We start from the raw sequence: 26145 nt of genomic DNA, 5'->3' as shown, positions 1-26145 counted from the left end.
AGGAGGTAATGCAGGAGAGTGGTGGTGAAGGGGCTGGGGGGAGAGTGTGTGTGTGTGGGAGGGGGGGTGAGGGGGGTCACACCATGGATGAAAATGAGATCTGTTTTTGGAACATGCATGGTCAGTGGAATAAGACGAAGGGAGAAGGTGAGAGAGTGAGACAAGAGATCATCCAGAGGGGAGGAGAAGGGTGGGGGTGCATTGAGTGACTGCTCAACTGGTTTATGCTGAGGAAGGTGGCTGAGCCAGAGAAAGAGCTAGTGAGAGACTGAAGATGGGAGATGGTAGAGGAATAACTTTTTACATGGGAAATGTGAGTTAGACATGTAGGCACATTGACACATGGAAGTTCAAAGATCAAACCAGAAACAAGAACATCATGCAACAGAAGTGCATCACCTACTGTCATTAACATGTACATTTACCAAAAGTTCTGCAGAGCAACTCATAACAGAGACACCAGACCTGAAAACAAATCTAGTTAAGTAAGATAGAAATTATCAAGTAAAGTGAGTGTGTAGTAGAGGAATGATCGCTGTGGGACAGGAATGCCAAGAGGACAGCCAGCGTCTCACACTATCGCTGTGCAGAGGAAAAGCCCCAGCCGCAGATACAGGAGGATCAAGTTTTATTTATTTTTTTTATGAGAAAGGGAAGGCAGCGGGAAGATATGGAGCGGCTTAGGTAGATGCACGTCAGATGATCCGGCCACAAATTACTATTCAGTGCAGCACAATGGCCTCTTGTGGTGGATTCACAGCATTGAGGAATAAGAATACACATAATTTAAAAAAAGAAAATGACATTTACATGATGTCATTAATTCATTCATTTTTTTATAGCAATTCTCTATGGTATCTCAGGCTCATATTTGCTGTCTTTTGTTTGCCTTTCTGACAACAATACGTTAGTAACACTTCATGAAGTGAAAATTAAGTATAAAACATGTTAAGCACAAACTCTTGATTTACGATTTGTTTTAACAGCTGCTGGGTGGTGCAGACAGGGATTCAAGTTGCTGTTGCTAATCAATAAACTGGCATGTTTTCCTGTAAGAACAGCAGTGGTCACTAATCACAAACTTTTGACAGCTTTAGGGCAATTTTTGCAGCAATCTATTTTTTCCTGCGTTGCGTTGTTGTGCAGTGTCACAGTGACAACCAGAATCAAAGATTATTTTGTTCTTAGTGTAAACTAGGCTTTACTCTAAAAGAAAATGCACCTATTTTAGTTATTGCATGAAAAGTTGCTCAGTTCTCCAGTTTATTTTTTGGTCAAATTTTTCCAGAAAAATGTCAACAGCTGTCAGTGTCAGCCATCTGCATCATCAATAGTGTTGTACTGTATGTTGTTGGTTGATTTTACTGTCATATTACCTTTAAATGCCACTGTCACTTAAAATATAGATGGCACAGTCATAAAATTCAACAAATCAGATCAATAAATTTTGCTTGAGGGAAACCGAAAACAGCTATTGAGAGACAGTATATATGTTCATCTACAGTGTGATGATCTATACAAGGGTCATACACAGAGCAGTATGCAATGACTTCAACAAATAACAATAAAACATGTTGGTAATGTTGTGTCGTTTGAACTAATTAAAACGTAACTTTACTGTGGTGAATAATAATAATAATGTGACCTTTCACAATGTCTTGTTTTTGCTCATTAAGCTTCAAAGGGTGATACACTTATCAATTTTGCATTAGCTTTATGTTGTATGAACCTTTTAGTTCCCAGACATGTTGCGAAAACATTTTATTCTTGTTCTGTTCTGCCAGTGTTCCTATCTCTGTTTCACCCAGCCGTTCTCCCGGCCTCAGCTGTTGTGCAGCCGTTCTGACCTCTGAGATTTGGGGGCTGTGATAGGGGTCGGCCTGTCAGTGTCTCCCTCAGGGCACAGCACTGACATTTAACTCAATATCCCAGAAGGATAAGGTTTCTACCCCCGTCCCCTCCATCTTCCGCCTCAGTCTATTGCTGAAGTGTCAGTAGCCTGTGTGTGCAGCCAGGAACTACTACAGCGTAAACCCCTGCAAGTTGGGACACCCATCACCTCCAACTCCCACCGTGGCGCTAACACGCCACACCCTCGTGCCTTGCTGAGGGATCACCATGTGCCGCCTTAAGCCCCTCAAGCCCTCCCTTTTTCACTTGTGAACTCTATACATGTTCCCTGTTCTGTACTAAGTGTTAAGTTCTGTGGCGGTGCAGCTGTACGCACAGCTATCTTACGCAGCTATGTCTGTCTCTGCTGACTTGCACGGCACAAGCAAAGTGAGAGGGACGTGGTGGCATTTTTCATTTAAAGACGTGGGGCCGGGAAAGACTGACATATTTCCTAAAGAAGGTTATTGTCATTAATAGCAAATTCTGTGGGTTGCACATTGTATGCTATCCAGCTGTCATACAAGCCACAAATGTCCATTTGTGAGGGAATAACAATGCGAAGGAAACCTCATTTACAACAGCTGCTAGTCATAACACACATTTCATTCATCTAGTCTTATGAAAAACAACTTGAAGTAATTTGTCAGCCAGCAAAATATAATTTGTATGCTTAAGTAACATTAAGTAGAAATAAAATAACATAACATTTAGAAACAAAAAATAACACTCTCCAACTCTACAGTCGCCAAGCAATAAATTGAGATTGCAGCAGCATCATCTTAACGGCACTTAGTCCATAAACTGCACGTGTGTTACAATCTTTAGCTTTTATGCACATGTAAAATAAAGTAGGGTACCAACAGGTTCTCTGACCAACCACATAAAATCAAATAATGTGTGGTATTGACAGTGAAGACATAATTAGTACTGGGCAATAAGGCAATGGATAAAGGAGCTACAGTGTCGGTGTTAGCTGGGTACTTGTTACAGCATTAGCTAATAGTAATAATAGAAGTGGCAGCTGAGTCTCTGAATCCAGAATTCCTTATGAGATATAAATAGAGCAGGTGACACTGTGCTGCTGGGCATGGCACCACGACAGCTTTGCAGTGTTTTTATTTCAGAATGCTGGACCTTTAGTTCAGGCTCGTAAGTATAACTTTCAACTATTGGGGGGAAAATAAGATAGCATGTTGGAAGGACACATTTGACTCCAAAGTGTCATCAGTCTCCATGTGGTACATTGGGCCCAAGAGTTCTGGTTGTTCACACCATTCCACACACTTAGGGCTGTACTATATAAGCCTCGGGGGAGCCGGCAGGAAAGTGAGCCTGTTGATCAATAGTGGCTTTCATTCTACTGATGGGTCGTCATTTACTTGACCAGCTCTGCATTTTTAAAGGCCGTTGTTGTAAATTTCCTGGCAGAGACATTTAATTGGGAAACTATAGGTCTGCAGAATCAAGCACACTGCATCATGTTAGCTTTACTGGCTGAGATAAATTCAGATGTGACTTACAGCTGCCTCGAGTCAGTCAATGTACATTTCAGAGGTAATAAAAATATGGTTTTTGCTGTACAGTGGGTACAAGACTCCATTACATGTACTTTTCTAAAACTTTTTTTTAATCAACATTTTGAAAGAAAAATCTGTACTGCATACACTTGTACATTACATTTTTTTATCACAAATTGACTACAGATTTGAATGTACATTCAATTCTTCACCTTTTTTAACTCATGAAGTTACTCTCTTCTCAAGTATTGTTTTAGTAGACACTTTTGTTCTCTCACTCAAGTAAATACATTGATGAATAATTTTACATCTACTTGAGTCCTTGTTTTTAGAAAGTAAAAATATCTTAATTTGAGTGCTTTTTCTTCCCCTCTGATTAAATAATCAAGTCCTCAACTCACAGGCATTGTAGACCTCACTGTCCACCTTACAATACATTTACTGGCACAGTTCAATCTATTCAGGGGATTATATTTTCATAAGAGAAAACATACTTTTAAGTTAATACTGTTCACCATCCAAGTATGTTCCCAAAACAGCAGACAAGGTTTTTATTTATGTCTGCACATGAACAAAATCCTTCTGGAGTTTCATAATAGCGGTCATAAATTAAACATCTTATTACTTCACGCCAGCATAGCTCTATGAACTAGTATGTACAGTATTTGGTGCTCATCTGAAAGATGAACTCTTGTTAATATACTACATCTTCAATGTCTTGGCTATTTTGATTACACTTATCTAACCAAGACACTATTTAGAGGTTGATTGCTATGACTGGTGGACATGTTGCAACCACACAAATGGATTGCACCCCATAATCTATGACCCAGTTTGACTTTCACCCTTTTCTAAAAGCAATATGAAATGAATACAGTAAACCTACACACAGCAGAAACAAGGTCACATTTGAGTCCTCAAGACTCACTGACCAACACAACATTTGGAAACATAATCCTATAAAAATGCTGCAGTAGAATATGAATTCACATTGCAAGTGACAAATTGTGATGACCAAGGCTTAGTTTAAAGGGGTAGTATGGGTATTTTGAAGTGTGGTTGTATGAGGTACTTATCCATTTTCAGGTTATTACCTACAGTACAGTTGTGTTCAGAATAATAGCAGTCCAACATCACTAACCTCGTAAATCCAATTTTTTGGTAGAAGTGATATTTCTACATGGGAAATAATTAACTAGTAAGTGTTGTAGAGTCATAGAAAACCAACAGACCCAACAGTCATGACATGCATGCTGCTCATTCTGTGTAATTGAATCTGTAATTGAAAGGGGCATGTTCAAAATAATATCAGTGTTGTGTTCACTTAGTGAGGTGATTGATTCTGTGGAGACACAGGCGTCAATTATGGCCCATATTTAAGGAAGTAAGGAAGCAAATGTTGTGCATGCTGGTTATAGTGCATTTCACACTGAAATACTCAGCTAAATGGGTCGTTCCAGTCATTGCTCTGAGGAACAGCGGACTTTGATTAAAAAGTTGATTGGAGAGGGGAAAACATATAAATAAGTGCAGAAAACTATAGGCTGCTCAACCAAAATGATTTCATATGCCTTGAAATGGCATCCAAAGCCTGAACGACGTGGGAAAAAACGGTTAACCATTCGAATGGATATAAGAATAGCCAAAATGACAAAGGCTCAACCAATGATCAGCTCCAGGAAAACCAAAGAAGACTTAAAGTTACCTGTGAGTACTGTTACAACCAGAAGAAGGCTATGTGAAGCAAAGCTATCAGCTAGAAGCCCCCGCAAAGTCCCATTGCTGAAAAAAAGACATGTACTGAATAGGTTGAAATTTGCCAAAGGACACATTGACTGGCCAAAGGAGAATTCTGTGGACTGATGAGAGCAAAATTGTTCTTTTTGGGTCTAGGGGCTGCAGACAGTTTGTCCGACGACCCCCATGCACTGAATTCAAGCCACAGTACTGTGAAGACAGTAAAGCATGGTGGTGCAAAAATCATGTTATGGGGATGTTTCTATTTATCGCATACCAGGGATCATGGATCAGTTTCAATACATCAAAATACTTGAAGAGGTCATGTTGCCTTATGCTGAAGGAAATGCCTTTGAAATGGGTCTTTCAACAAGACAATGACCCAAAACACACCAGTAAGCGAGCAAAGTCTTGGTTCCAGATGAACAACATTGATGTTATGGAGTGGCCAGCCCAATCCCCAGACCTCAGTCCCATAGGCGACATCAAAAATGTTGTTTCTGAGGCAAAACCCAGTAATGCAGAGGAATTGTGGAATGTAGTGCAATCGTCCTGGGCTGGAATACCTGTTCACAGGTGCCAGAAGTTGGTCGACTCCATGCAACACAGATGTGAAGCAGTTTTGAGTAATAATGGTTATGCAACTAAATATTAGTGCAGTGATTCAAAGTAAAGCAAACCCTTGAGACATTTTTCAGTTTATACAGTAAATGTTTGTGTTTGTAAAGAAAAATGCAACTACTGCAATTTTTTTTAACAGCCCAATATTCATTTTTCTTCACTTTCTGTAAAGGTATAACAAACTATCAATTTTGGTCACGTTTTGATTTAGAATTGAATGTGCAGTGTTCCCAATGCATTGATATTATGGAATTAAAAGCTATTCAAAGGATTTTGAGCATTATTCACTTTTTTAAATCACACTGCAATATTTTGAACACAACTGTAGATGGCGGTCAGCACGCCCCCAGTTTGGAGAAGCAGGCAGGAGTACCGACACAGAAGCTAAGCTAAGCAATGTAATGTTACCGCTGTGGATGGAGGCAGTAGCTAAATGTATTTTAGAAACTTCAAAAAAAGGCTCACCTAAAGTAAAATCAATGTCAATTTAGGTGTACGCTACATTTAGAATATTTTCACCACTTTACCTTGCTGTCAAACAGCCCAGCCAATGGGGAACTGAAGCATATATTGCTCTCTTCAAAGCCACCAGACTCATTTGACAAAAAGTTATTTTATCTCGCAGGACACGACTTTCTGATCCACCACTGCCTCAATCTGTTAGTTTGTTTGTGTTTATTGTGTGACTGTTTTAAAGAGTTTGTGCTGATTCACCAAAGTCACATAATGTTAAATCCAAACCCAACCCCCCTCAGCTGTACCCTTCACCTCTCACCTCATTGGTCCTGCAAGACAAAATGATGGACAGAGTGTCTTGAAGAAGAGCATTGATGACAGGAAGACGAATGAATGCAGAAAGAGCCAGAGAAATGCCTAAGAAAGAAATGGGATCCTCTTTTGATAAATATAGAACGAGGAACATAAGAGAGATACATAGTTTACTACGCCGCGACTATGTAGCAACAGGTGAATATTACTCTTACTAAAAAAAAAAATATTTTGTTTTGATACACACTTAATGGGGATGTATACAAAATGTTGGAAATGCTGCAGCCAACATGGTTGTTTCTGTCGGCATACATCGAGCACTTATGAAATGTTAACCTTTTTGGGAAAATGTAAAGCAATAAGCATTTTATTAACCAAAGCTCTACAGTGTTTTTGTCTCAGAATGTGGATTTTTTTTCTTCTTCTTTAATACATAGCTACAGTGGATAGACATTAGAGGGGGAGAGAGATTGGGGACGACACGCAGCACAGGGCAGCAGGTCAGACTCAAACCCACGGCGCTGCAGGACTCAGCCAACATGGGGAAAACGCTCTTACTGGGTGAGCTAAAGGCCGCCCCAGTAATGTGGATTTTCTGACTGGAAGAGTAAGAGGAGCTCAACATCACCTCTGTGTGGATAACAGCTGAGTAGTAGCATATATTTTTTTTTTAAATCGATTTTATAGAATTGTTAGCAATGCGGCGGCGATGCGCATTGAGCTCAGGCTCGTACACGGGAGGGGTAGAGTACGCAGCGGGATAGGGAGGTTCTTTGGTTCTTTCCAAGCGGGCCGCGAGACAGTGATGGGCGTTTTTAATTTAATTTTTATACTTTTTATTGATCCCCAGTGGGAAAATTACAATTTACACTGTTAGAAATCACTACATACAAGCCTGAAATACACACACACACGTGCTCAAGACCTATTCATGCACAAATGGAGAGATGTCAGAGTGAGTGGGCTGCCAGTGCTGGCCCACTGGTTAGGGTGTCTTGCTCAAGAGTAAGTGCTTGGTGAACTGGCATCTCTCCAGCTACCAATCCACATTCTGTACGTTAGTCTGTACAGGGACTTGAACCAGCAACCCCCTGCTTCCCGCCCCAACTCCCTATGGACAGAGCTACTGCCACCCCAAATTCACAGGATTACAGCAGCTACAGATAAGCGATCTTTTTCGCTCCTTTTTCAGAGCCAATACGTTATTTATAGCTGTCGGGTTGTAAAGACTATTTCAAACATATTAAAAAAAGTGTATATTGGAAATAGTTAACAATCCTGCCTTTAATATTAGATTTTGGGATATTTGATGGACAAAAAGTAATTTGATGATATCACCTTGGGCTTTAGGAGATTGTGACAGGCATTTTTCACTATTTTCTGACATGTTACAGACCAAATGATTGATCGATTGAAAAATAATTGACAGATTAATCGGTAATAAAATAATCAAATCACATGCCTAAAATAGCCTCATACATTTTCAAACCTATCTTATTAGAAAAAGACAGTTTACTGAAGGTTTTACTTTTTTTATTCCAGCAGGTTTTGTTTCAAAATTGTAATGAAATAAAAGCTCATTGCAATAAATTGTCAATGTGAAAGGACACTGGATGAAACAAACAAAGTTCCATAATAAGCAGAATTTTAACAATTCAATCCTATAAACTGTTCAAACTCGGGCAACTCTTGGTACTGTGAGAACTGGTAACCAGATACACAAACAGCTATTTGCAGGGGATTAATTACAAATCCACTTCAAAATATATAGCAGATATACGATTACAATAACAATGACTAGTAGAAATTGTAGCTCAGATTCTCGCTTTATTGGTCAACTTGATGAAAGACTACAAAACGAATTCACAAAAAATCTCTTTCAAGTAATCAAATCTGTACAAACCTAAACTGTATGGGTTTTTTTTTTTTACAGCTCTGGCTCATATGAATCTGAAGAGTCATATGCGCGTGTGTGTGTGTGTGGGTGTAAGCATGCGTTTGTTCTTCTGAGACAAGGTGACATACTCCTTCCTGCTCAAGGATATTGATATGCCACGCTCAGAATGGAAAGACAGCGGATGCACGCACGCACACACACACACACACACACACTGCACACACCTGTGTTTGAGATTTTACAGTACAGAGGACAGGGAAAACAAAATACTTTCCCCCTCCACAAGGACACACACGCCACCTGCTGGCAGGGGTTTGCTGCTAAATTCATTATGTCAGCACCCACTGTCTCCCAAACCCTGCTTTTTGAGTCAAAATTACTGTACAGACAGACACTGTGGTTTTTACCTTTCCACTGGAGGAGTGGTAAAAGAGAGGGGAAAGTATAAATCTCTAATACTCTCACACAAAATGTACACGTGCACACATGATTATAATGCTCCCCGGCAGACGAGATGTGTTTGTCATCTGCACACGCACGCACGCACTCACTCAGACAATTCGTAACATTAAATGTTTTAAGAAGTACAGATAAAAAAGGAAAAAAAGCCCTGGGTATACGTTTGATTTCTGGCTGTTTGGTGAAAGAAAGGAGAAGAGAGGTAGAGAGGGCAGGAGGGATGGGTTGGAGGTCGAGGGCAAACTACTGCTGTCATTTCTTAGCTTTCCTTGGGGGAGTGACTGGGCGACCAGAGCCCAAGCTCCCTCCAGCACCATAGAACAGCTTCTTGTCTGCAGGTTTGAGAATCTGTAAAAGGAAAAGATGATCAAATCAAGCAGAGGGCAACAACAAAAATATTGAAATGTAGGATGTGCGTTTATAAGAATCTGAATTTTCTAAGAGTTGGTCTCTTGCTTACCTGGAACGAGCACATGAGGGTCTCATCTACGCTCATCATGGCTCCGGCATTGTCAAACTCACCGCAGTAGTTAGGGGCTGAGAACAGTGTGACCAGCTGCCTCTTTGCAAAGAACTCATATCCGTCCTCGACCACCTAAAAACAGATTCACGACAAGTTGTTGGTAAGGAGTGAAAGTAATTTTAAACATTTGCTTCTCACCTGTATACACTAAATCCGGCACAAAAACAGAACCAGATGTAATTCATTTACAGCATTAACAAAACAAAAGGGCTTATTCATCATAAATGCATTGCTATCACTTGAACTGCCTACCTGGTTATCAGTAAAACTGGGCTGAAATCCGACTGTGCTGAAGTGGCCATGGGGCTATCCAAGTACTTCAGCAGTTCCACCACATTTTTTCTCTCTCCAAATATTCACTAACAGCTGGACACGCTTGTTTGATAAAAGTGCTAGCCTTGCATCAACTACAAAAGGAGTTTATGTGAAAAGGAGGAAAGATTCACAACACAAAAATATTGTAGAGAAAATAAAACCATAAAAAAGACCTGGTAACCAACCTCTTTAACATAACGGGGTAAAACTACTTTTATGGTCTGTAAAACTGCTCTGAACACATTGAGATGCTATTCCATAACAAGACACCCGAGTTTCACACCCAACTCTCGGCAGTTTAACCACATTTACAGAAGAGGGATGACTTGCCTTTTAATTTATCTTTCTCTTGTTTTATTTAGCTGTACTTCTTATCATTCCTATATCTTTAACCTTAGGATCCAGGTTGTGCACTGACCTGATGGGCCCGACAAATGAGGTCCATGTCGTGTTTGTGGAGGAACTTTGTGACCACATCAGCGCCAAAGGTGAAGGAGACACCACGGTCGTTCTCACCCCAGCCCAGGACATCCTTGTCCGGGTCAGCCCACAGCAGGTCGCATAGGAGGCCCTGGTCCGGCACATCAGTGGGGCGCATGACCCTTCGCACCTGCTCCATAGACTGGAGGTCTGGGGACAGGCCTGGAGAAGTTCAATTTAGAACAGTTAAATGTCAGACAAAAACATACAGTGTCTTTTTTGGTGTACTGAAGTCTGGGTTTGGTTTAACTGCTTGTTTTCAGTCTAAAATTCACCAGATGCAGAAAATAACAAATTTTAATCTTGATATCAGTATCACAACCAAAACACGGCAAATGTATCAAAAAATTGCATATAAAATACATTTTCTCAAACAATAATCAGACCTGCAATCAATCTTAATCTGATTCTGAGAGGCCAAGAACTACATTTACTTTTAAAATGTAAATGGACTATTTATATAGCGCCTTTTCTAGTCTCAACGACTACTCAAACCGCTTTTAGATATTACAGGCACCATTCACACATATTCATACACTGTGGCCGAGGCTGCCATACAAGGTGCCACCTGCTCATCAGATAAACATTCACACGCCGAAGGCAGCATTGGGAGCAATTTGGGGTTCAGTGTCTTGCCCAAGGACACTTCGACATGGGACTGCACGGCCAGGGATCAAACCACCAACCTTGTGATTGGTCGGCAAATGCTCTAGCACCTGAGCCACAACATTTGTTCACATCATTAATGTTGGTAAACACAGAAAGAAATTCCGCCTGTGCATTAATATTCAGAGCTAAAACAGTCAGCCAATCAACCGAAAATGAATCGCCAACCGTTTTAATAATCATTTGATTATTGCGGTTTTGTTATTACTTATTTTATTGTGAACTCATCTTTTGGTTTTGGATTGATGGCCAGACAAAACAAGACATCTGAAGTTGTGTGGTTGGGTTCTGAGAAATTAATGACTAAAATGGCTAACTGAAAATACGCAGATTAATCAACAATAAAAAATAATCCTAAATTACAGCCCTTAAAATTATGATCAATTGGAAATAAAGAAAAGCACAAACTTTCAGTTGTGTATGTATAATTAAGATATGTGATTAATAAATCATGGATTGGGGTCTTATCTGGAGTGTGCTCAACAGATGAAAATCTCTTGCAAACATCCAATATCCTTTGTGTGTTGTCTTATGTAAATTGCGTTACAACAGAGAGCTGTTTACCCTCATGATTATCAGTGTCCGTTTGCATATTTTGCGCTGTGGGTCTTACAGACATGAGATAGCTGTGACTGGCTGTTGGTGTCACACCATCTGAACCCTTAAGTCCATTTTATTATGTTATTTTCAGTATTAAAAGTTTTATACAACAAACCAAAATTAAATAACATCTGTTATTTACATTTGTGTTCCTTTCATTCTTTTTGTAATCAAATGTTTGTTTTTTAAATGTCAGAAGCTCTGCAGAGAAAATAGCTCATTTAATTTTGCGTGTTTCTGAGATGAGCATTTTGTGAGTGACTGACCATGGCATTGTAAGACATGAACGGCTACAAACGTCTACGTGAAACTAATTGTATTGGACAGAAGGCACTGCCATGTTAAACTGGTACACATTTGGTCCAGCAATAATTAAAAAAAAGAAGAAGTCATAAACACAATCTGTTGAAGTTGTACCTGTACATCAAAACTGCTTTCTACTTATTCCCAGTACTGTAGGTTTGATTATAAATGAAATGTGTTCTACAGCCATCACTGATGAACAGGCAAAGGATCAGTATAGAAAAATGCAACTTTTGCAGTGTACATAAATGTCGTTACTGACTCTAGCGACAACTTTTGCATCCACTGTCAAAAAAGAAATTGGTGCATTTAACAAAATTTTGGAGCACAAAAATAGTAATTAGTGCAGAAAGTTGCTTTTTTTTTTTTTTTTTTTTAAATGTGAAATAAACCCTGATTGAAATGCACACAGTAATCTCCACCTTGTGCTAACATGACATATATAATATAAATTTGAGGGCAATTTTCCCCCCTGAATTTAAGGGGCACTCTGAGATTTTGTGGGGCATTTTTGCCATTTGCCTCCTTAACACTGGCATGGATATATAACTATTTTCAGACAAGAAATTAAGATCCAACAGCAGGCCTTTGACCATTATGTTGACAGTAACAACAGTGCAGAGGCAAGTTTGTGTGTGCTCGCTCTGGATAGAAACCAAATGAATTGTTTGATGAGGATACCTCCATGGCAACAGAAGATCTTCTCATCAACAATGGCTGCAACAGGCAAACAGTTGAAGCAGTCGGTGAAGGTCTTCCACAACTTTATGTTGTACCGCCTCTTACCTGTGGGTGGAAACCACAATTTCTTGATCACAATCTAATCTTGAGGACAATAAAAGCTAAACAGATGGACATATTACATCACATTAGAAACAATATTTCCCATAAACCTGACTCTGTGAATAGCAGAGAAAGGCATACCATTAATCACTGCTCATACCACCTTGTCATGCTCCTTCGGCCCAAAGCCTGGTGTACTCTGAGGTTATCTGTGCTGTGGCTTTTGTTATTACAAATAAGTCTGTTTTTTTTTTTTTTTTTTTTTTTAAATCTACTCTTCACAATACTTTCAGCCCCCCTGAAACACCAATGACTATTACCTAGACCAGTGCTTCTCAAACTTTTTTCATTAGTAAGTCTAGCTATATAAAGAGGCACAATATAGCACTGTGCCATCAGTGTCTGATTTAATAAACAATATTGTGACTAAAAACACTTAAAAAGCTACATTTCAAATAGTAAGATTAAGAATTCTTACTATAGTGTATAATTATTGTAGGAATTATGCATGATGGATAGTTTTTTTAAATAATAAAAAAAAAAAAACTTGCACACCCCAACACTGACCTAGACTATACAAAAGCCTACAGGCTTGGTATGATTAATATTGTTTATATCTGTAGGCATGTCACATGACTTACACTCATCGTAGAAGCCATATATTCTGTTAATGGAAGCGCACTCATGATTTCCTCTCAGCAGAAAGAAGTTTTCTGGGTATTTGATCTTGTATGCCAGCAACAGGCAGATGGTCTCCAGGGACTGCTTTCCTCTGTCTACATAGTCACCCAGGAACAGGTAGTTGCTCTCTGGTGGAAAGCCTCCATATTCAAACAGCCTCAGCAAATCATAGTACTGCCCATGAACATCACCTGGAGAAACGAGCCATATTAGAGTGGAAACAGCAATGTTGGTCAAATGTGTTATTACCTTGCTGTGTGTATGTGCACAACAAAACAATTGCCCCCCTGCAAATTAACAACACTTCATTCCATGATGGGCTTTGCATTATTTTAAATACACAATCTGTTATTCTGGTGTTGCCTGACCTGTTTTTAGTGATGAGACAACTGAATTTGCAAGGTTGCATTTAGTGAGAGGATACTGGTGATTCGCACCACACTGCAAACTTTGGTAGTTCCTGAAATTTGCAGACTGTTCCTTTAAACTAATATTCTTTATTAAGTGGCATCAGCAGTATGACCATCAGCAGTTTGACTCAGAATGGCAATTTCAGAGAGACTTGAAGTGCAAAACAGCACTGTACAGGCAAGCCAGTTGTGTTAGCTCATCCCTATAGTTCTGTAATTATGTGGCAAGCCATGCACTATATAAACGTAATGTAAGCTTTCTCATAATAGTCTAGCACTATAAGCTACACCAGCCATCTAAGAGTGTTTGTAAATTCTATGTGACCACACTTGAGAATTCCCCCGACCCTAAAGAACACAACTAAGCCTCACCACAAATCTTGAGGGGCGCCTCAAGTTCGAGCAGGATTGGCTGGCTGAGGAAGATCTCCCGGGATTTGAGGCAGAGACCACGGATTTCATTCTCTGTCAGCTGAACATTTTTGCCAGGTCTGGAGCCTTTCACTGTGACAGAAAAACAAAATAGCAAACTGTAAACAAAAGACCATAAACACAGCAGAGTCTGTTAATTACACTCATTTGTTATTCAAAAACAGAGTGCAAAATTTTGATTTGAATTCAGTGTGAAGTGAGATTTTATTCCTTAAAGGGAGAACATAACCTAGAATAGTATTCACATGTTCTAAGCTAAATAAGACAGACTGCAATGGACAGTTGGCACAAGTTGAGATGTCGTGTAGTAAAGTTGGGCTGATTTCCACCGGTACGGTGTACAAGGCTAAACCGGTTTGATTTTATGCTAACCGGTTGAACTGGCATTTGTCACTATGTCACTCCTAGCAAATTAAAAGCTTTGATGTAGTAAACTGCTATTGCCATGTTGATTTAATGTTAGCTAATAGCTTGCTTCATTTATTTGGTAACTAACGTTAGCTTCAGTGTAGGGAAGCTTAATTTACTGTTGAATTACTGGTAACGTTAGCTTAGCTCACTAAACTTTCCAATAGCTTGCCGAACACTGGTAATAAGCAATATGACAACATGTATATAGAGGAACTAACAGAGAGAGATGATTTATGGCAGTTAGTCTATAACATTTTTTTTTTTTAAACTGCACCACCGAGATGGAAAAATGTTTGATTTGAAGCTGACGAAAGAAGTGAGCTGAAAAAGACAAGGCAAAGTGTAAACACCTTACCAAAGGTTACTAATTACTATAACCAAAGATACTAAACATCTTTGTTATAACCTCAATACAGGTAAAAAAAAAAATAAAAATCATGGCTCGGAGGCGCATTACTGACACCAGGTGGTCTAGAGTCGCTACATTCTTATTATGGGCTCTCTCACATGTCTCACTTGAGAGGGGCTGAGATAAGTGCAACACCTAGAGGTAAAATTCGGTATACTCGTCAGGTATTTGGCTTGATATCAAACGTGATTGAAAATGTTTACACCGGCTCAAGTGTGCATGCTGTTGTATAATCTTTGACTCTACTTCGTCATCCGAGCAATCATGATTGTATAAAAGATGTATGATTGCACGTTTTTACAATGGAAAATTTAAACAAACTCATGTTCAACAAGTAAAAAATGTAAACTTATGATGCTCAGTTTTTTTGTAGATGTAAGAAGTTATTAAGAATTCTACTATGCCCCTAAATTCAGCCAAAGAGCAGCTTTTAGAAATTAATCCTGGAGGTGCCCCATAAATAGTAAATTGGAACGACTTGTGACTTTCTGATACCACCCAGGGTGCTATTACGTGGATATGGGGCATTTTCTAAATTACATCTCCAAGCCCGCCCTACAAATATAACTCGTTTGGATGTACAAAAAAAATCCAGTGCAATATTTGTTTCATATTTTACAGATTTTTATTGCAATGTTTCTATTCTGTATGTATGTTCTTGATGTTGCAGTACGTTGCTCTGTTGTTTATTCCCTTTACATAGGTTTATTGTTAGCACCAGACACACCAAGGCACATTTCATTACTTCAAGACCACTATGGCCAAACTCAAAAATGCCAGCTGATGATAACGTTATACAGTAATACATGTAAAATAGGTTCCAATTTTCCAGTTGGCAGTGTATTTATATTTCGACCTTACTGCCCCAAAAAAATTGGCTAGCAAGAAAGGTAAATTTCGTTCAAGGAATCTTTAAACAAGGGTAGCGTTCCGTTATGGACGACGAATTTACGAAAAGATGCACATCGCTCCAGGTAACGTTAAGTGTCTAATGTGTGTATACTTTCTCGGTCAGAGTAAAACAAATACAACGTTTGCTAGGTATTTAATGCGTTCGAACAGAAACAACAAAACGTGCGAGAAGGATGCTACTGACCAAACATAACTGGCGGTCATTCAATAGCCTGTGTTTTGTTAGAGATGAACTCAGGCTAACATAGCCTAGGTGACTATCGTTGTCTAGCCTCTGTTAGCTAAAATGGCTACCTCTGTGAATAAACATCGAGTTAAATACTGTCTTACCTTCCAGCAGACGTTGTATAATGGAGTCGATGTTCAACTTATCGGCTTCGGCCATGCTATTCCTCTATTCTGGTCGGTTTCTAATCACTCCGACGAATTCAAGACTTAGTAACTTGTTAACTGGCTACGGAGTTACCGTTAGCTCAACTAGTAGCGTTAATCGGCTATCGTTAGCCCGCTAGCTAGCTAACCTTGGGGCAGATTTTGCAACCTCAAAATGTGAGGCTTGGTGCTGAATTGTTAAAGAAGTGATGGCTGTCATGTACTTCAGGAATCCGCCTTAGTCAACTATTTTCCATTAGATATCAGAATTAACTTTAAGCATTCGTAATTTCTCGTGACAACGATATTTCTGCCGTAGCTACTAGCACCATGCCATCGACAAAAAAAAGCTAGACGAGCGTTAGCTCAAAGCGAGGTTGAACGGAAACGGTATGAACGTTCCCGTTGGTCAGTTTTGCTAATAGGCGGGGTTTGGAGCAGCTATTATTCTCCCGGATTGGCTGTTTTCAACGTCGGTCAGCATTTACTTATCTCAAACCACAATGTAAAAAGAACAATCTTTCTCGGATACATCTCACGTTTTGTTGACCTTAAATGGAAGATTTTGTCAAACAATGCAAGATTAACCGCGTTTGTCCACATTTACTGAAATATTCGTGTTTGTATCGCTCTGTATTTGTTGCGCAGTAAAGCGACACCCACGGAAGTGACCAAAATGGGAAGAATTGACGACGTATTTTGACATGACGCAATGTCCTAGCGCCTGGCTACACGCACCGAGTAGTTCACTAGTTCATTCTAAAGTGATGAGATGGCTTAGCTAGTTTGTTTGCTGATTTACTGTAAGATAAGCATGACTATAACTCGGATACACGGTAACCTATCTATTTTACGCTAATAATACAGTGGTTTATATCATACAACCATGAAGTTGCTCCAAAAAGACATTGAAAAAGATAATGCCGGGTGAGTGACTGGCTAATGTTAGCAAGCTAACCAGCATGCTATGCAGCTGATTGTATATGTGTCAACTTATGTGTGTTAAATGTCTATGTGATTTACATTCACCTGTACGAGCGTGGAAAGACGTGGGGAGTTCTGGATTAGTTAGTACGGAAATAGTCCCATTTGTAGTTAATATGTAATAACACGCACGCATATGAGCATAGGCTGTATAACGACGTAAACAAAACGAACCCCGATTGTGTTATAATTGATGTACACTCCATAATTACTAAAGCAGCATGGATGCTTCTGCATCATTACACCATCTGTGCAATGACACCCAATAATGGTTAGACATCTTAAAAGTAGAGCATATCCACTAACATTTAAGGTACCAACTCAGAGCCTGGCTTTTTGATTGCTTGCTTGCTCTTCTGCAGTCAGGTGACTCTGATGCCAGAGGAGGCGGAGGATATGTGGCACACCTACAACCTGCTGCAAGTTGGTGACAGCCTGAGAGCCTCCACTATCAGGTAACCACTCACTTCTGTCAAATAAAAGGTGAAAGTTAAAGCCCTTTGGTGCACATCCAAATTACTGACAGTTTTTTTTTTCAGCCCCATGGAGGAGGTTGTTGGCTTTGTAATACAATAGTATTAAATACGTTTTGCAATTTGTGCAATTTCTGTCAAGATGACATTAAGGGAAGATGGTGCCAATTTTGAGCCAATAAACAATATATTTAAAGACAATTTTTTTCAATGTCTAACTTTTACAGTGTACCCAATAGCCACAGATACCATATTGTTAAAAACTAGCACTCAAGCATTCTTGATTTGTGGCTCAACTTTATGCCTTCGCACGACACAAATGCAAGTATGTACTGTAGATGTCATGTTTCCAATACCCCAGTGAAGCTCTTAGGATTTTGCATCTTTTGCATCTGAACCAATACCACTACTGATACTGGTAAAAATACAGAAATTTGGTTCCGGTACCCAACGGTCCCTCTGTAATTACAATAAAAAATATCTCAGTTGTAAAAATAATTCCAAACCTATTTACTTAGAACATTATGTTATTTATTTAGAATATTTTACACAGACAGAAATTAAACAAAAATAAAAATAAAACCCCACCCTCTATCCTCCCAAACCCATCCCTACAACATATTAAATTGAATAATTATTCTACTTTTATTTTTGTATTTGTATATTATTCTATTTTAGCCTGTTTTATTTTCATCATGACCGTTTTTAATTGCTCTTTAATGTTTCATTAAGCACTTTGAATTGCCTTGTTGCTAAAAGGTGCTGTAGAAATAAAGTTGCCTTGCCTTGTAACCTCAGCCTCCATCAGTCAGTCCCCAGGGCACAGAAACCACCGTTGTGCCTGCTTGTGTCAGAGGAAGTGTAATGTCAACAGCACCGCGACCGCTTTCGGCTCGCCATTAATATTATATCACGGTGAAAGGTGTCTCCGTGAAATTTTGAAAAACTGTTACCACACTTGAAACCACTTTATCGGCATTGCCGTGACTCTCTGTGACTTCAACAAAACTGCAGAGCCCACGTAGTTTGCTCCATCCGCACCTCTGTACGCGCATGTGTGTCAGACCTCTGCTCTCTGTCAACATGCAGAGAGGACAGATAAGTTTGCGCATACTCTCAGGTACCGAAATTTGGCACCGTTTGACTTTACGTGAACCAATACTCTGTAGTACCGACGTGATTTGGTCGGTACCGGTGAAAGTACCGGGTTTGGTACCCAACCCTATTTGTAAATGATTGTCAGCTTTCCAATTTCTTCTCTCTCTCTCTCTCTCTCTCTCTGTCTCTCTTTGTATCACGAGTGTTTTGGTCTCAAATACACACAGAACTAAAGTCCCTTTTCCCTGTTCCCACAGGAAGGTGCAGACAGAGTCACCTACTGGAAGTGTCGGCAGCTCCAGAGTTCGCACTACTCTGACCTTAAGTGTGACGACTATCGACTTTGACTCCCAGGCCTGCCAGCTGAGAGTTAAGGGCACTAACCTAGAGGAGAACCAGTATGTCAAGGTCTGAGATTTCTAGCAACCTGGCATTATACTATTCATTTGTCATTTTTCTTAATATAAACTCCTGCTTAGTTGTGATTATGTTCTCTTCTTCACTCATCAGATGGGGGCCTACCACACTATTGAGCTTGAGCTCAACAGGAAGTTCACTCTGGCTAAAAAGAGCTGGGACAGCGTTGTGCTGGATAGAATCGGTAAGCAGGTGTTACTGTTTACATTTGGCTGAGATTATGATTTGTTTTCAGTCAGAATAATCACAGCAAAAAACATTGCTTTGTCTCATTCTTGTGTTTGGCTCATTTAAGCCCACACTTCCGACTTGCACATCAACCAGGACTTGTAAACAGTAAAAACATGAACTCACATGTATCTTGTTTACCAGACAGAATGTCACAGGCTTTAGCAAATGCGGTCATAATCTCAGCATCTATTTTCTATACACATACAAATGCATGTTAAAGTAATTTCTTGTATTTAGTTAAGATTTGTTCACACTTCTAACAGACTGCCAACAGTTCTCTTGAAAGAGGATTAAGACATTTCAGCCATTCTTAGTGCAGTTATTTGCAGTCATTACTCCAGTTTGAATAACATTTTTCTCTAGTGACGCAAATGAACCAATCCACAGAAACAAACACTCTACAGCTCAAACAAAGTATTCCATATTTGGAAAAGTTTGCTTGTTTTGATGACTCTAGGTTACTTTCTACATGGACTGTTCTGGACTATACACTTGATTTTAATACTGTTATTAACAACTTTAATCTTGGACAATTTAAGCGTTCTGCCGAATAGATTTACATTTTTCTTTGCCTACTTCTGTCAAACAAGTAATTGTGAACCAAGCTAATATGGTTAAAACAACACCGGAAGTCCCAATGTCAAAAGATTGCTTACAGATGTTGAAGAGTTGAGATCATGTTAAAGGTGCACTGTAATGAGAATCAGCTGTTTACATTTGCCTGCTTGTAAGTTATATAATTCCCTTTGCTTGAAGAATTCCAGATTGGATATAACTGTCATAGAACTACAGTTACCAGTGTAACAGTACAACATTTGTTGATAACATCACAAAGTACTACCTCACATTCATTGTTGCCTTGTCTACAATTTAGAGCAGGCATGTGATGCAACCCAGAAGGCAGATGTGGCAGCTGTGGTAATGCAGGAGGGTCTGGCCAACCTGGTGCTGGTGACCCCCGCCATGACTCTGCTCCGTGCAAAAGTGGAGGTCACCATTCCTCGCAAGAGAAGGGGGAGCTGCACTCAGCACGAGAAGGTAGGTCAGCTTTCTGTAACTGCACAGTTTTAATAAACTTAGACAAAGGATTTTATGACGATGATATGAAGATAGAATGAATGGATGGTTGGTGGGAAGACTGATGGGAGGATAAAGTCAGCAAGTGTAGGTAGTGTGTTAGGTCGACCACCTCCTAATTATCAGACAATTCTCTCCTTTTGCAACACATGTTCTCTTCAGAGTGCTTCTTAATCCTCAAGAAGTCTTCATTAAAAAACAAGGCAGGCAGATATACACAATTAGACATATTTAACACTTTTACATGTATTGTCTCATCTGTAGTAAGCAAAATAGGGTAACAGTAAAATGAATCTACAAAACAATCACATTTTTAAATCATCATTTAAATTTTTTTGTAATAAACATGTGAAACTAAGGCTTACTTAGTTATTTCTAATTTTACCATCTCAAAAAGATCAGCATCAGGCAAGAATCAGAGTGTTGGATACATAATAACGTTTTGGTTGTTGTGTAAGTGTAAGACGACCCCACCATTGTTTTTTTTAACACAGTCCCTGGCATTGGGATCTGGTGTATTTGTCACATAGGCTGATGTCAAACTACTTGTCTCTCTGTTTGCAGGCTCTGGAGAGGTTCTATGAGGCTGTGATGCAGGCAATTCTTCGCCACATCAATTTTGATGGTAGTGCTGCTCTGTAGACACTGACACATTTACACATACATACACATACCGTATGTTCCTGTTTTGTGTCACACACTTCCCCCTTTTTAATTTGTTGTCCCCACCACATATGTTGCTTTGCTGTGAGCCTCTCATCTACTGCACTGCATGTCATGTTTATGGGATTATTGTGGTTTGTATTTGTTGCCCCATAATCTTTGCTCGTTTCTGTCAAACATTATAAACGTTTTGATTTTGAGTTCTCTTCCTTGCCTTCTACTAGTGGTGAAGTGCATGCTGGTTGCCAGTCCAGGGTTTGTGAAGGACCAGTTCATCACCTACCTTTTTAAAGAGGCGGTGCGACAGGACAACAAGATCCTGCTGGAGAATCGGCCCAAATTCATGCTGGTCCACTCATCATCAGGTCATAAGTACTCACTCAAAGGTACGAGCTGGTGGGCCCTGAGAATAAAACAATCAAATCTCATCAAAAAGTGAAAACTTAGTGAAATGCTTGTTTTGCAGAAATCCTTTCTGACCCCACTGTGACAAGTAGGCTTTCTGATACCAAGGTGACTATGCATTCTGTGATTTTGTCAGCTTGCTTGATAATCTTATTAACAGAAAAGTGACTAACTGGTATGCATGTTTAACTTTCAGGCAGCAGGAGAAGTAAAAGCCCTGGAAGATTTCTACAAGATGCTCCAGCATGAGCCTGACAGAGCCTTCTATGGGTGAGTGATGATGGACTAGAACAGTCAACCCACAGAGTCATTCACACTGATAATCAACAACCTTTGTATATTTCTATCTTTGCTTTCACAGACTAGCTCATGTGGAGAAAGCTGCTGATGCCCTCGCCATTGACACCCTGTTGATAAGCGATAAGCTGTTCAGGTAAATACTGAGTAATTCTTTAGGTTATCTATTTTAAACCCACAGCGCAGGTTAGTTGCTGCTGAAATACATATTTAGCTATGAACAGTTTTCTCCTGGATTGTCTAATTTCTGTACATCCAAAATCCAATCAAACACGTATGCCATCAGAATAATGTAAAAGATACAAAAATCAAATTAAATTACATACTTAGGGCCTTTAATTCTCAGCTACACAACTATCCCTTCACCTACTCCTGTAACTCTATTGGTTTCAAACAGTGATGTAAACACAGTCCGGTACAATCAAATCTGCTCTGTGTAACAGTGCATGCTTTATGTGTCCATTCGTATGTCCAGACATCAGGATGTCCCCACGAGGAATCGTTACGTTCGGTTGGTGGACAGCGTGAGAGACAATGGTGGAGGCAATGTCAGGTACCAATTACCTTTTAAAAGACTGGCTATGTTAACATTCTCTAAGAATTCTCAATATATCCTTTGCCGAGCATCCAGTTGATCAATTTTCTTTCTTTTTCATGTAGAATATTCTCAAGCCTCCATGTTTCTGGTGAACGTAAGTTATAAACCCATTCTGATTAAAAGACACAGGTTTTTTTTTATAAACATATGTCTATATTATTTATTTGTCCAAAGCATTATTTAAGCATAATCTAATTATTAAATAAAGGTACTCACTAAAAGGTTCCTCACTAAAAGGCATTGTGGGTATCCTTGAGGCCTAACAAAGATGTGGAATGTATACTGTTCCTCACCAACATTTGCACGGCAGATTTTAGAAAAATAATTTCAATGTTTATGTCCATGTTTGCACTGCTTACGGCAGTCTTCTTCTTTACCGACTCTGTTGACACATTGCTATTCTTCTTAGCACGTTACTGCCACCAACTGTTAGTGGAATAATGTATTGAATTCATGTATATATGCATGTATACATGAATGTATGTGCATGATACAAAGTAGTACGTAGTCTGTACGCGGCCAACTGTAAGTGGCCGACGCCGTTGTTAGGATTAATACTAGTGCGCTGGTGTGTCACCTACCAGGGTTGGGCTGAGGTTGTCTGTTTATATTAGGATTAATATTATATATTAAGGTTCAACCCTTCTTTTGGAAATTCAAACCAAGCCAGTCTACATGGGTATATCCCTGGTCATGACAAATCATCAGGGTCAACCCGGGAGCAATGCATAACAATTAGAAATGGGCGGGGCTTTTACGTCATATTCAGTGAACAGCTAACATGACATACTCCAGTCCATCTGTATACCAACAGAACAATAGTTACGTTATTGTAACTCCAGATTCTATGAGTATAGGCGTAGCCCTCTAAGCCACGCTATGGGTTTATCCCTTCGCGCATGCGCAGTCGTGAAGATTTTCTTTCCCGCCCTTGCGTGCCGCACGGGCTTCAACTACGTCCGCAATTACTGTATAAAAACAGGGCAGACCCGTTGCTCTGCTCCCAACATCAGCTTTTTCTTCAGCTAATGCAATAGGAGCAGGTGGCCCGAATCTTAGTGGGCTACGCCTATACTCATAGAATCTGGATCTATCGTTCTATTTCATATAGGCTTCGCCCTCTAAGCCACGCTATGGGTTAGGGCGAAGCTGATGTAGTCAACGCCACCTGCGAAAGATCCCACAAGTGGAACATAGACTAACTATTATTACTGTCACTTTATCTCTCATGAAATACATGATTGATAATTATGGGACGCCCGAGTTCCTCCCAGACACCCAGAGTAGGGGGGGAGGGGAGGGGGCAGAAGAAAACATAAAGCGGCACATGTCGTGATTGTATAATAGTGACAAAAACATATACATATGTACATAATATATACAATTATACATACGACGGGGCCTCATTCGTCGTTGTGAGAAGAGAGGACCGAGTGAGTCAGGGAGGGCTCAGACACATCCCGCAAATAGAAGCGGATGAAAGGGCATGGAGATGCCCAAGAGGCCGCAGCACAGATTTCGGCCACTGACATGCCTCTGAACAGGGCTGTCGATGCAGACAGAGCCGTGTAGAATGTGCCCGAATGCCCTGGGGGGGGCACCGCCCCCTCCGTGTTATAGGCCTGGGTGATAGCCTCGCACAGCCAGTGGGACAGGCGTTGGTTCGACAGGGCCGCCCCTTGGGAGTGTTCCCTGTAGTGAACAAACAGCTGCTGTGTCCGCCGTGCGTAAAACATACCGTGATAACGCACGCACCGGGCACAATCTGTGGGAAGCCTCCTCCGTGTCGTTGTTATGAGGCGGGGGGAAAAAACCCTGGACTGAAAGGAATTTGTTAAAATGTTTGGTGTGAAGGAAGGGTTGGGCTGTAGGGTGGCTGCGCTCCCGTCCTGGAAATACGTACGCTGCCCTGGCGATTTATTCAGCGCTCTCCGTTTCCCTGGCTGAGAGAGAGCCTCCTCCACCAACGGCCGAAGCTCCGTGAAGCGCGGCCAGTGTGGGGCCGTTTGGACGGCGGCTCCTGAGAGTAGATGTCACCGCTCAGGAGGCCGCGAGAGGGGGCTGGAGGCTCCGCTGGAAGCGCTATGCCCCTCTGGTCCGCCGCCCTTTTTATGATCTCCGGCAGGTCCATAAAAAGAGCCTTGGTGGTGGAGGGTGGAGCCACCTGCGGCAGAGGGGAAGACCGCTGAGGCGGTGCCCCTGGCCGTTCTGGAGACTGGGAGAGCCGTAGCGGAAAGGCATCGATCCCTGTCTCCAGATCCAGTCCTCCCAGTGGGGAGGTAGGAAACCCGGTGAGAGATCCGTCGTTCGGGGGAGACGAGTCATCGGACTCGTGCCCGTCGAAGACGCCCTCCATCAATTTTTGACTATTTCAAAACGAGGGGAGAACATTTCTCTTTGTTTGATTTCATTAAAAGTAAAGTTGGGCTTTCCTGTCATCTTCACGACTCATTTAAAAAAAAAAAAAAAAAAGACAGATTGAAGAGTGGATTAAGGGCCGTCCACACCAAGAATGATAACTATAAATATATAGTTTTAAATATCATTCTAACTTAAGTGGACAACGACAACGACCGTGGCGAACAATATCGTCGGGATCACTTTCAGAGCGATTTGATGAACGATAGAAACACTGTAAGGCAATCAAAATCCATCAGAATTTACAACATGACACGGTGGAGAGAGATACTGTGGAGATATTTTTTTCACACAGGTGGGTTAGTGGCGTAACGTGACTTTTTTCCTCAGTGGGGCTACAATCCTTTAGCTCTGTGTATTTTTAAACATTAGTACTTTGAAAGTATTTCTCAAAAGCCACTGAGAGTGAATCTTGTGTTTCGGATGTTATTATCATACTGTTTGCGCTTTTTGCACTTCTGTACTTAAAAATAAAATCAGCTGGCTGAGTCAGGTTCTGGCTGATTTACCATTGACTGTCTCCTCAGAACTGACGCAGCTGTGTGGAGTGGCTGCCATCTTGCGGTTTCCCATTGCCGACCTATCAGAGGCTGAGGACGACAGCAGCTCAGACGATGACTGATTTTGACAGAATTTGGGAGAAAAGAAGACTAAGGTTATCCAGTGTTGCCAATAACCCAAGAATGCATTGACTCAGTGTGTTATGAAACAAAGCTGCTGTGTTATACTCTATGTATTCCACTTCTGCCACATCCACACCTCTTTCAAGTCTAATCTGCGCATCTGTTTTCTTAAAGAGGCCATCATTTCAAATAATTTGATGCAGTTTTTGATGCTTTTGGTTTGAAGGTAATAGTGTGTTTAAAAGGTGCAGGTTAAGAATGCCAATGAAAAAGAATGTAACATTTGTTGCCAAGTCCAAATGAAAACCGTTTAAATTTTGACCGACATTTAGCAATAGAAAAGAAATGATTTTTCTTTCATGTGTATATACAATATATATCTCTTGCAATTAAACGACAGAAGCAATCAACCACTTGTTATTTCACTTTGTCACATAGACCTTCTCGTCAAGCATGAATATAAATACAAGTTGAAACATGATGTAAAAATATAGAATTTATTAAATACAATAATTACATTTCCCAAACAATTTTGGTTATGGGTAATATGACCCAAAACTACTGCATTTTAACAAACTAAAAATCAAGTATTCTCAGGATTTTTAATTTGATGTATTGATATTTGAGATCCACAGTTACAACACTGTAAGTTCCTCTTATTCTGCTCTGGCA

General features: G+C 40.2%; 2 protein-coding genes across 2 annotated transcripts; one reads left to right on the top strand and one right to left on the bottom strand.

Annotated features, from left to right (window-relative positions):
- Nucleotides 1–8052: 8052 nt before the first annotated feature.
- Nucleotides 8053–16867, bottom strand: ppp1cab (protein phosphatase 1, catalytic subunit, alpha isozyme b). The gene is made up of 7 exons (XM_028567025.1): nt 16148–16867; nt 14026–14157; nt 13204–13434; nt 12461–12565; nt 10149–10372; nt 9353–9487; nt 8053–9240 (listed from the first exon to the last, which is right to left on the bottom strand). Exons 1-7 carry the CDS (start codon nt 16200–16202, stop codon nt 9145–9147), a joined length of 978 nt encoding a protein of 325 aa, XP_028422826.1. The 5' UTR covers nt 16203–16867; the 3' UTR covers nt 8053–9144.
- pelo (pelota mRNA surveillance and ribosome rescue factor) lies at nt 16659–25883 on the top strand. Its single transcript, XM_028567024.1, has 13 exons — nt 16659–17116; nt 17536–17628; nt 19002–19152; nt 19255–19345; nt 20267–20430; nt 21034–21094; nt 21357–21518; nt 21599–21645; nt 21734–21807; nt 21899–21970; nt 22310–22387; nt 22495–22526; nt 25378–25883. The coding sequence occupies exons 1-13, from the start codon at nt 17076–17078 to the stop codon at nt 25470–25472; spliced, it is 1161 nt and encodes a 386-aa protein (XP_028422825.1). The 5' UTR covers nt 16659–17075; the 3' UTR covers nt 25473–25883.
- Nucleotides 25884–26145: the final 262 nt, after the last annotated feature.

This window comes from Perca flavescens, chromosome 21 (genome assembly GCF_004354835.1).
Source record: "Perca flavescens isolate YP-PL-M2 chromosome 21, PFLA_1.0, whole genome shotgun sequence".
Classification (NCBI taxonomy): domain Eukaryota; kingdom Metazoa; phylum Chordata; class Actinopteri; order Perciformes; family Percidae; genus Perca; species Perca flavescens.
This window is presented reverse-complemented; position numbering and strand designations above follow the sequence as displayed.

Coding starts and splice junctions, on each gene's coding strand:
- ppp1cab (XM_028567025.1), bottom strand. CDS start 16,202: ATGGCCGAAGCCGATAAGTTGAACATCGACTCCATTATACAACGTCTG. Junction 13,435..14,025: donor GGCGCCCCTCAAGATTTGTG/GTGAGGCTTAGT, acceptor TCGTTTCTCCAG/GTGATGTTCATGGGCAGTAC. Junction 9,488..10,148: donor TCATTTGTCGGGCCCATCAG/GTCAGTGCACAA, acceptor ATCTGTTTTTAG/GTGGTCGAGGACGGATATGA.
- pelo (XM_028567024.1), top strand. CDS start 17,076: ATGAAGTTGCTCCAAAAAGACATTGAAAAAGATAATGCCGG. Junction 20,431..21,033: donor GCTGCACTCAGCACGAGAAG/GTAGGTCAGCTT, acceptor CTCTGTTTGCAG/GCTCTGGAGAGGTTCTATGA. Junction 22,388..22,494: donor AATGGTGGAGGCAATGTCAG/GTACCAATTACC, acceptor TTTTTCATGTAG/AATATTCTCAAGCCTCCATG.